We start from the raw sequence: 12,024 nt of genomic DNA, 5'->3' as shown, positions 1-12,024 counted from the left end.
ATTATATTTATTTATTTTCATGCATTTTTATTTTTAATACAGAGTCAGATTTGGTTTTTTTTTTTTTTTTTTTTTTTTTTGGTTTTTTAACTCATCCTAACGAAAATAATGCTACCTTTCCACAAACAAATGGCTGTAAAAGTATTATATGCGTTCCACGTGGTGCTGCCAGCTCTTCTCTTTCTGTCTGTGCAAAGGTCACACTGCCCTTACATTTGCTGATGAAAGGGGCTTGCAGCAGCACCCTGCAGATTGGAACTGATTATTTTTTTTGACCTATAAACACCATCCAAAATGAGCATCTCTACATAAGCAGTTCTTCCTTTCAGGTTCTCATAACCACAATTTGCTGCAGGATTTCATCCGTCAGCACCAGTGCATAGCTGGTGGCAGGGTGTGTCGGTCCTGGAGTCAAACCTCTGGCTCCTGGGATGTAGCAGGGCATTGCAGTCTTTGTGGGAGACAAAATATGGGGATAACCAAAATATGGAGATGGAGAGGTCCATCCTGTCACTGCGTCTGTTTCTACCTCTGAGGCCTCCACGTCAGCCTCAGAGTGCTCAGAGGAGGATGAGGTACTGTTCATACTTCTAACCATGGCTGCAGTGCAGCTACATAAACTGCCTGAGCAAGAACCAAATTTTCAAAAAAGTCAGTTTTTTTTTTTTTGTTCTTGCTGCTGAGACATCTTTGAAGCTCTGTAAAGTTACTTATCATTTACTGGGGATATCTAATTGACATAATGCTTACCCTACTCCTAACTATAAAAAATGAATGCCTAACCCTTAGCCAAACTCTAACCCTGACACTTAAACCACATTTTGATTCTCAAAAATGCCTTCAAACTCGTGGGGATTGTCCCCATAAGGGCTGTCGGTCCCTACAAGTATAGTAATATTCCAATTTTTGGTCCCCACAAAGATGTGCAAATTTGGTACGCACTCACACACACACACAAATAAACCATAATTTAACATCAATACCTGCACACACTTATGATTTCAGTAGCAAGGCATCCTTGAGGGAAACAGAAAAAAAACTCAGAAATTTTACTGCATGCTTTGAATTGTAAAATGTAGCGCCACCTGGTGGGCAAATATAAAAATTTAAGAGCGGTCCAAAATAAAATCCTAACATAAAGAAATGTGTTAGTTGATGTCAAGATAAATCCGGGATCAAAAATTGTATTTTCAGTGGGGCATTTTTTTTGGGGGGGGGGCTGAGGATGAAATGTGGAGGTTTTTGCATTGCTTAGCCATTTTAAGCTAATTTAAGGAACTGAGACAACAATTCTAAAATTAAAGAAATAAATAAAATATATTGTCTTGCAAATATGAGCTATGTTAACTCAGCACAGCCAAAATAGCATGAAATAAAAAGCAGAACTGCACAAAATGTTTTCCAGGGTTAAGCTTCGCTTCATTCTTGCAGATGTTCTATTAACACATCCCAAGGACTTTGCTACGGGCAGCAAAACAGACAGTCGTGTTATCGTTTTATCACTGTGTTTGATGTCCACATGATTCAGGAAAATTGGGTCCCTTTTGGACAATTGACGGTAGTTGATATGACAACTGAGAATTGGTCATTTTGCTAGCTCATCAGCTCTTCAAACACTCCATCTGTGTTTGTAAGAGACAGGAATAATTATTGCCTGCTCATATCCTCCTCAGTCTTTTGTTCTCCAGCTGGTGTCAGAATGTCTGCTTGTATGTAGTATGGCACAATTACTCACAATCTCTCTCACTCCCATTCTCTCTTGTTAAAGGATAAAATAGATGCTGACTGCTTTTTTTAATTGTTTATAATTGAAATATTCTGTTTCTGCCTTGCCACATCAGTAGTCATTTTGAGCTCCCTCTGCTTAAATAACACATTCTTGATTGATTCACAAATTCCCTTTGGATGGAAAAGGCCTGCCTGTTTTCCCATATCTTTTTATGTCGCTGGCTAGCATCCCCGGGCCATGTCAGGATTTCCTCCGTCTCCACTCGTGTCTGTATAAACAGGTCATGAACTCTGTTTGTCTGTCCAAACAGGGCTTGGACACTTATCGCTCATTACACACAGAGAGATCACTATATATAGCTGTGTAAACATGCTGCAAGACTGTAAGTGGATAAGCGTGCGTAGGCATGAATGTAACTGGGGATATTTGCCCGGTGAGTTTCTCATTTTCCTGTAAAAGACATTTGTATAAAAACAGTGGCGCACAAAGATCTTCTTACATCTCATTTCCTCTGACTCAGTGTTAATGCCTCACCAGTCCACGGTTTTTAATAACTCAACAATATGGTCAGTGCCTTTTAAAAAGGTAAGAACAAAGCAAAAAACAGGGGCTTTTTTTTTTCTTTTTGTCCTGACAAAGTCCTGTTGAGAAAATTCACAAACGCAAATATATTATTTCTCTGTAAAACCAGCTCTGTTGCTTTTTATGGAGGGATTTAGCATTTAGTAGTTGGGTAAAAATAAGACTGAAAGACTGAAAGAACTTCAGTCCTTTGGATGAAGAATCCAGGTTTAAGCACTGCTGAAGTAGTGATAATGGTTATATTGGTAATGCGAGAATTAGGCTGAACAACAGTCTTTCTGGACACTGAAATTTCCATTGTGCATCTGTGTGTTATTTTTTTTTTCTTTCCAAATGCAGAACGCACAGTCAGCTGGTCTGAGGAAAGGTATGAGAACACAGGAGATTTGATTAAATATGGCAGCGCAAAGCAGCTTTTTTCGTGTTCATCAGAAATCTGTTTCTAGGGCGCCAGTTTAGCTCACAGGGTGGGTGAGCATAGGTTGCAAGGCAGCAGGTGGGGTTTGAGTTCGATCTGGTGACCTTTGATGCGTGTTCTTCCCCTAACTCTCTGTCCCCACCTTTTTGTCCATTCTCCACTGTTGCACACATTTTATAAAGGCAGTCTAAGTTTTTTTTTAAAATGTGAAAATCAAGTTTGAATATTCTGTCCCTCCAAATCAGTGCTTGAATTTTAAATGGCATAGAAATGAACTTTTATTGTGTTTTGAAGCCCAAGCATGGGTGAAGCTGCATTACACTACATTAATTTGTTTTTTAGCTTTATACCGTATACAAACCTTTTCATTTTAAGGGTGCAGTGCCACTGTGCATGTCTATCCACAGAGTTTCCCCTTGATAATTTCTACATATTCACATGGTGTCGGGTGGTGGTGTATCAAAGTTTATATATTAAAGTGAGATACTGAAGTTCAGATGGGTACAGTCATGTTTTTGTCATCACTGGATGAAAAAAAACATTCAGTATGCCTTTGGCGAAGGCTTTGAGGTGTTTTGAGGTCATATTGAGGTACACCAATGAGCCTTTTTTTTAATACTTACTGTCCCCACTGTCACAAATTCACCCAGTTCTTTTGCAAACATCTGCATTACAAAGGTAGCAGGTAGACCTGGAATAGCTTTGTCCTTGTCCTTGCATAAATAAATGGAGCCTATGGCATATGGTGGCCTAGTGGTTAAAATACAGGCCACACAAAGTCAGCATCTACAGTTTCATGCAACTCCTTTTTGTGCAAAAGTGTGTTAGACCAGAAAAAGAAATGTTATTTGTAGTAATGCAACTTTGTCTGTGTGTGTTTTTAAAGGTCCAGTGATCGGCGAGTTTTTGAGCCAGTTAATGCCTCTTCTCCATAACTGCCTCCAACCAAACAGAGACCCAGAGATGAGGATGAGCATCTTCACAATGCTTGCAAAGTTGCTGCTGGATGCAAACAAAACACTGGATTCTCAGGGGTGAGAGTGACACGTGTTCACACTAAAGAACAGAACTGGGGAATGAGATGTTTCTGTCTGACGTTCATGAATATTTCACACTTAACAGCACGCTCATTTGCTGTTTCCTTTTTCATCCTTTTCTCTGCATGAGGTGCAGACTTTAAATTTCCAACTAATCAGTTTCAGTTTACACTTTCTGGATTTTACATCACTGTGTTCATTTAAAACATGCTAATAAGGAACCATAATTAGGAATGCACGCACAAAATGAGTAATTGTAGAAATTGTTTGAGATGGTTGGTGATAGGATTCATATTCATATGTAATGATAATTAGCTTTATATTCACACCTACAAAAACAGAGGTTGCAGAGTGTTTTTGACACACAACAGGAAAACGTCTGAGGCAACGGCCAATATTTTGGAGCTTTCAGTGTGGCCAGGATATTCGGAATATCAGATAATGTAAATTATCTAATATTCCAAAGGCCAAGATTTCCAGTTTCACATCTTGGTCGTTGTTTACTAGTGAAAATAATTTTTACGTGGGTAAAACATCATTGCGTGAAATTGTACTCCTTCTTTTTCTCTCTACATGGACAGTTTTACTAGCATGCAACCAAGGCCTGGTCAAATGTGATTAGTCAGTACGACTCAAACTGCACACAGACAAGAAATATAAATCAGAAAGCTTCCACTATGTTTACATCCAGAAATCTTCATGTAAAATAATAAGGACAAATGCAAAATGCCGTCCATCCATCTTTCCTCGCTCCCTCTACCGCTTATCTGGGCTAGGGTCTTTGGGGCACCAATCTCAGTGGGTTGATACCAAATTGTTCCCAAGCCAGCCGACAGATATAATCTCCCCAGCGAGTCCTGGGTCTTCCCTGGGGGCCTCCTCCTGGCAGGACATGCCTGAAATGGCTCTCCTAGGAGGCTCCAAAATGCCATCAAAAAAATAAATAAATGGATGAAAACAATGAAAAAAAAAAGTCTAAACGATTCTGCCAGAACCGGGGATTTAAAAGAATCTCTGAATCTGTAAAACATTTCTCCTCAGGCAGGTAATTCCAAAGCCACAAGGTCATAATTTCTGCTCCATAGCTGGGCACCAGGCCCAGACATACTTTAATTTTTTTTTTAAAATAAAAAAGTCATAAAATCAATTGTAAAACAAACAGGAAGCCAATGGAGAGAAGCTAGGGTTATGTGATGCTGTCTGCTAAAATCAGTAAGAAGCCCAGTCATCCTGAAATTATAAACCACATTCCTCACTCACCATACAGACTGCAGGGGAGTCCCATTTGAGTTCAGATGGTCTCATTGGGAGTATTAGATCAACTAACGCTGATTAATTAATCACTTCACAGCTTGCCTGAAGCAAACGGCGCATGCTGCCTGAATCTCTCGTCGCTAATTTGAATGGTTATTGACTGCTTAAGGAGATATGGGGGGGGGGGGTCTAGCAGGGATGTCTGACATCCACCCCCCACGCCACCACCAACACCACCCCAACAGGGTCCCCTCTGAGCCCTCAGCTGTGCAGCCCTCAGTATGGGCTCGGGGTTGCGATCTGATGGAATGCATTAAACCCGAGATCCTCGCAGCAGCTGCTCCCGTCGATCAGAAAGAAAACCTCAGACGGAGACATCTGTGTCGTGTGTAACTAATCTTAAAGCTGCAGTCAGAAAGTTTGTTTTGTTAATAGGAGGAAGAAACTAGTGCTAATCTTTGTATGGGAACACACTAGAAGTCCCCTTTGGCTCGAGTTGGCAGCGGCAGCAGAAGGCAACATAATGTATTTCAGTGAAAAGTATCACATAAACAGGAGGTCTTCTTGAGCCAGAATATTCTGCCATCTTTGCCAAAAATGTGGAAGTTGGATATTCAGCTTTCGTGAGATTTTTTGTTTTTTTAATCCATAATTTGGCATATCGCACAAAAGAAGTCTGTCTCTTCACTTCCAACGTGGCCACCTGCACTGCTAACTGGTTCACTCATCCCTGAGCTATATCTCCTGTAATCACAAACCCTCAGTATGACGGAAATCATGGTATACCTTCAAAAGGTTTCAGATTCATATAGTGTGAACTTAAATTATCATATACGGGGCTTTGCCTTCTGCCAAAGTCCTCTCCCCTCATGATTTATGGACTGGTCTTGATGCTTGGCAGATTGCAGGCCACACACGCGCTATATGTCATCAAGAGCACAATGATAGTCATAGAGAAAACCTCTCGTCTTTGTTCTGAAACCAAAATGGCATAATGACAGCGCCGCTATGGAACAAGCTGAAAGGGAAAGTTTGTGTGTGTTCACGTGCCTTTCATCCGCACACGTTCATAACACTTTTGTTTCATGTGGATTTGTGTGTCGTGATTAAAAAGCTGAGTATGAAATCTAAGTAGAAGGTGTTGTGTAAGAAATGAAAGTGTGTGCCTCTGTTCTCCACCGTATGCGGCTGGACAAAATAATCTGAGTTACAAGGAAGACAACGGTGTGCTTTCATGCATGAACGATATGCAATAGATACGTCTTTAGTCTTAATGTCAGGTTTCAAGATATAAAACGGGAGGGAAAAAGAGATGAGCTCTTTCTCTTGTTCCAAATGTGGTTTCTTTTGTGTTTTGGATTTATTTATTTTTTTTAGATTGCAGATAAATTAGTAACTTGAAACAAGAATAAACTGAGCCATGCTTTTATCAGAAGTGACCCTGTAATAACACATTCTAGAATGAAACAAATGACAGAGTAGTTGAAATGAATATTGCATAATAATATGGCTAAATTCCAAAAACCTTCCAATACACCTTCTACTAGGGCTGTTCGATATAATGATATATATCGGATGACGATATAAAAACGTCTGTGTTTCATTTTATGCTATTGTTTGTTTCGTGGTGTCGCAAAATAAACTGTTTACAGCAATATTTTTCATCGTTTTGATGGTCACTGTAGTGGCTATATTAATTTCTTAAAGTTCTCTCTTTCTCTTATATTTAATATAACCACACTACAGACGGACAAGCGCCTGTTTTTATGCGTTGCCGTTAGCAACAATGACGGCAACAGCATCGCGTGTCCGCTTGTTTATGTTCCACATAAACCTTTCACAATAAAGCTCAAGATCCTGTTGAGACTTTTCAAAATAAACTGAATCACGTGAAAGAGCGGATTATTTACGGATGAGAAGTAAAAAAGAGCCGCCAGGTGCTAAAAAATAAACCTTAGACTCAAACGTTAGAACAGGCTTTTCCCCGCAGCACGCTGTGTAATAAATACTCACAAAGAAAACGGCGGCCATTAAAACTTGTGTCTAAAAATGTATAGTTTCATGCATCTGTTAAAACACTCGACTCTAGCTACATGACGCGCAGCTGGAAACACTTCCCGCAAGACGAGCTGCCCGAGATTCACAGAATTTACAGAAAATGTTACATTTTTGTGATTTTTATATCGTTATCGACGATAGAATTCTTATATCGGGATATGAGATTCTGGTCATATCGCACAGCCCTACCTTCTACCATGACGCCATCATTTGGGCAAAAGTGCTGGGGTACCTTCCTACCTCAGCCATGGAAGCCCATGGCATGAAGCTCCCAGTGCAAAGTTTTTGTGCTGATGTTAATGCCGGAGGAGGTTTGCAGTTATTGAGTCAGCAGACAGTTGGTGAATTTTCCACATTCTGCTCCTCAGCACTCAGTGACCCCGCTCTGTAGCTTTACATTGTCTGCCACTTTGTGGCCGAGTTCCTGTGGTTCCTAAACACTTCCACATTGCAATGATAGAACTTACATTTAATTGTGGAATATCTCAGCTGCAAGAAAATGTACAAACTAACTTGTTGCTACAGGGGCGTCCAGTTGCATTACCATGCTCAAGTTCAGTGAGCTCTTCCAAACAAGCTATTTTTTTTTTTTTTTTTTGACAAATGGTTGAAAAGGCAGACTGCATGACTACCTTGCTTTTATACACTTGTTGCAGTAGGGCTGAAAACACCAGATTTCAAGATTAAGATGTTGTCCAATCTTGTTGTCCACATTGTGTATGTGCAATGATGATTTTGAAAGACCCAAAATCTATTTGAGGTCTGTGCACTGCATAAGACCAACTACAGACAAAAGCACAGTCTGAAGATGGCTTTTGGCATCACATGAGATTCAAAATTCACTTCTGTTTAATCCAGTGGTTCTCAGAATGTGGGATGTAGGGTGACTGCAGGTGTGGTCTAGAAAAACAGATTAAAAATAGAGTGAAATCTAGTTAAATTCATATGATTTTATTTAGGGGGAAAACAGTCAGTAGTGTACTTCTGTTAATGTGCCAATTGATATATATTAAAATCATTTCAGTTTCATTTTTCATTATTAATGATTGATTTAAGTTGTTGTGCAATGTGGAGCATGCCAGAAAATGAACCACTTGACCTTTTTTCAACTGCATCTGAAGGCTCTGATCTGATTTAAATAAACCTGTAATTGAGTAACGTGTGGAACCATGGGGGTTTGTAAGAAAGACCAGAGTAGATCGGCTTTCCTCTTGGACCACTTAATGTATGCTGAAATGTTACTGTGGATTTCTTTGTCCAATGATGCCCAGGAGACTTGTTCCCTTCCCCATCTTTGAGACCAATTTTCTGCTGTGCTGTCTTCTGAGTGACACTTACCTCTGAGAGATTGCTCAAGTACATATAAAGCCATTAGGTATACAGTCAAAATTACCTAGCACTTGCGTGCACGGGTGTGCATGCATACAGATGTGTAAGTACAACACAAAATCTTGCTTCCCTAACCACTTGACATCATCCTTGTAATGTGGGAATATGTCTTTCCATCCTCTGGCATCACTCGTGATGAGCTGTTAAGGTGACTGAGCCCATCCAGCTGCACAATTCTTGCTGTATTTGCGACACACAGTCCCCCTCTACTGGCAGGGAATCGTTGCAACACTTTAACGCATGTGGCATATGACAGGTTAGTGGCATAAGCTGAAGAACTAGTGGCCAGTGCTGGTTTGCAGTTAAGGGCATTGCAGACTGTGGTATGGATGCCAGAGGCAGAGAGAAGTGAAAGGAGGATACCCAGATGTTCTAGTCATTGCGTCAGGCTTTTTCTCCACTGCTGCCTTCCTCCCCCTTCTGCGTTATGACAGCGAGTGTAGGACTGTCCATGATATTGATGGTATAGCTGTAATGCTGCAGCAGTCATGTTACATTTGCACATCATCAGAAATGTTTTGGTGCTGGCCGGTTGCTGTATTGTACTTAAAGCAGATGTCTTCTCTGTACTCCTGCTGACTTATCGTGTCTTTTCCCCCCCTTCCTGTGCGTCATCCCAGGTGTTTCCATGACGATTCAGAGAGGTTTCTGAGTGATATCCTGCTTCCTAACCTGGTGTGGCACGCAGGCCGCATCGCCGCTGCCGTTCGCACCTCTGCCCTCAGCTGTCTGCTGGCAGTGCTGCATGGAGGTGCCATCACACCTGGACAGGTATTTACTGAAGGACATCAGCAAATCCATCACATGTATAATATGATGCACACAGTTTTTTCTGTTTCCACCTGTGCAGAGTGACTCATAAGCACTGGAGGCACATACCGGATGTGAGCTCCCTCCAGCACTTTTGATCTCCAATCTGCAGGAAAAAAAATTTTTATCGACTGTAAAGGAAAAGATGTGGTAGTGCATTCCTGTAATCCATCAGGGCTTGACATTTACTTCAGATTCTCTGTTTTGTCCATTTCACATCAAAATAGACGGTCCCACTCGGCCTTTTAGGAAAATATATTGTCCGCCATCTTTCTCTCCTTGGCTGAAAGAGTTGGCCACGGCAGGTAGCAGGTGTACGCGGGGGCAATCAGGTTCGCATACCTTTGTCCCAGAGGAACAATGCTTCCACTGTTCTGGGCCCTTGTTATATGTAGGAACTGTCACCGGAACATGCCCTTGCACCTGCCTGCCGGAGCATGTGCCGAGTTTACAGTATGTGCGTTCGCACAAGCACCCGCACATCTGGCAGTACTTGCCCTCGCGTGCAGAGTGACCATTTTAAACTAGCTCAAGCACCTGGTCTTTTCAGACATCTTTAGCTGCAAATATCTGGGGTGGGGCGGTGTGAACGTAGGCGTACATGTCCACGATTGCAGGAGCAGAAAGCCTCGAAAAGAGAAATTTCGGGTTTGAGTTGAACAACACATCCAGTTCGATGCGAGAACAGAAAGCCATGTGTGTTTTCCACAGGCGACTCGACAGCGACTTGTTTAAAAGGACATTGTTTCCTCTCTGCTCCCTGTGAAAACAATTAGCAGCTCCAGTTGCACTTGGCACCGTCAGATTGTCACTGATGTAATGCCGGATCACTTCTCTGCCAAGTTTTCCTCCTCTTTTTGACCCCCCCTTCCTTGCTCTTTTTTTTTTTTTTTACTTTTTTTTTATTGTTTCGCCTGCATGGTTTCAATAGCAAACAGACTGGGCGACAGAGGTTTTAGCCATCACTTCTTGGAGCCTCACCTTGTTCATCAGTCTGTTTCTCTGCCCGTGTGATTAAAACATCAGTTCCTGCTGGACTCGAGCTCAACGTGATTGTGAACTCATCCAAACCTGTAAATGCTATACTTCAGGTTGATGTTTCGCAATTTAAGCAAATAAAACCTCATGTGGTGCTGACTGACCCCTAAATGAAAATGGCTTTGACATCTTATGTAGAGATAGAATTTCTTTCTTGGTTGGCTTGCATTTTAGAAACGATGTAGTTTGACCCCCTGCCCGTTCTGTACGCAGCTGATCAGTCTGGAGGAGAGGATGCATCCCCTGGTGTTGTCGGCCCTGGAGGAGGACTCTCAGATGAGCCGACTGTTGGCTTGTCGCTGTCTGTGTGCCATACTCAGACTCACAGGAACCAGTTTGCACCACGAGGCTCTCAATAAGATTTACCCCGGTAAGTCACAGTGTGCACTGTCATTTTGTGTGAATGCAGTTCAGGCTCGATTCAAGTCATTTTTATTTATATTGCACCAAAACTGTTGCCTTAAGGCGTTTTAAATTGTAAGGTAAAGAGCCTGGAAGAAGCCAGTATGGGGGAAATATGTTCTTTCTTTCTAGTACCTGTCAGTACCTGACATTTTTCATTATAAACCTGATGTAGTCAAAAACATTTATTTATTTATTTATTTATTTATTTATTACCACAGAGCTTCTGAAGCGTCTGGATGATAGCAGCGAGGAGGTGCGCGGTGTGGCCCTGCAGGCTGTGGGGCTGTGGTTTTCCAGCCTAACCAAAGACTACAACCCTGTGCTCTGCGGTGCTCATCTGCAGCTTCTCTTTCAGCAGCTGCTCCTGCACCTGGATGACCCTGACAGTTCAGTGCAGGACCAAGTGCTCGGTAAGACTGGGTGGGGTTTAGAGACGAGGATAGAGTGTTGATAGCAGGACGCAAACATGCCCTCAACCTGCTTTTTAAAACAAATAAAAAATATTTAAATTTGACGTTTTACTGCTAACGAAATGTGCTGTAGCTCCTTCTGGGTCTGCACTCTTAATCCAAACCATAACTCTTGACGTACAATGACAAACTCTCGTACAGCTTATTTTTTTCCTTGACATCAACAGTCCCTGATGCTGTGAGAATAGTGCAAGACTGTAACTAAAACTCATTGGGATACATTAAGCGCACCGTTCTCAAGTTGCGTGTGCGCTGTTTGGTTTCAGATGATGTGCGACGGATCTTACGATCTTGATTATCTGAGAAATCTGATGGTGAGTGTGAGGCAGTGGTGAAAGCAGAGTTTAGGTGTGACGCTCTGCAGATCAGCCCCCTGTGTCCAAAACACTCAGACAGGGATGAGAGGAATTTGGGGTGTCTTCTATCAAACGTTAGACTGTGCTACTGGCAGTCGGCCAGTGTACCCTCTGCTCCCTTTTTCCAAAGCTTACCATTATCCCTCTTTTCCACACAGTTTATCACCAGAAGCAGCATGTGCAATTTCCCCTGTCAAAGTATTTTAAGACCATTAAGAGCTGGGCTTTTCTTGGGCTTCAGGGGTTGCAGATAAAGACCTCCCCACCTAAGATGTTCATTTCACAGGTTAAATATGTGAGCTTTAATGTCTGTATATTAACTCCCTCCTACACGCACAGGAGTGTGTGCGTGTTTGTGTGTGTGGTTTGCCTCTCTGCTCAGGATCTCTCTTCTCAACGCTCCCACGAAATGAAAACCACATTCAGACCACTCTGCCCCTCGCCACCTTTTCACATCTGCCCTCACATCCCACTTAAT

The 12,024-nt window shown here is 41.9% G+C and overlaps 1 protein-coding gene across 1 annotated transcript in view; it reads left to right on the top strand.

Annotated features, from left to right (window-relative positions):
* Positions 1-12,024, top strand: part of LOC120745262 (dynein assembly factor 5, axonemal) — a 29,145-nt gene that overhangs the window by 12,120 nt on the left and 5,001 nt on the right. The window contains exons 9-12 of the mRNA XM_040049984.1: positions 3,616-3,763; positions 9,088-9,238; positions 10,529-10,685; positions 10,939-11,130. Of these exons, the coding sequence (XP_039905918.1) occupies positions 3,616-3,763; positions 9,088-9,238; positions 10,529-10,685; positions 10,939-11,130 (648 nt within the window). The remainder of the gene's footprint in view (positions 1-3,615; positions 3,764-9,087; positions 9,239-10,528; positions 10,686-10,938; positions 11,131-12,024) is intronic.

Source organism: Simochromis diagramma, unplaced genomic scaffold (assembly GCF_900408965.1).
Source record: "Simochromis diagramma unplaced genomic scaffold, fSimDia1.1 OVJJ01000321.1, whole genome shotgun sequence".
In the NCBI taxonomy this organism is placed as follows: Eukaryota; Metazoa; Chordata; class Actinopteri; order Cichliformes; family Cichlidae; genus Simochromis; species Simochromis diagramma.
The sequence above is the reverse complement of the archived record's forward strand: the minus strand, read 5'-3'. Positions and strand labels throughout refer to the sequence as shown.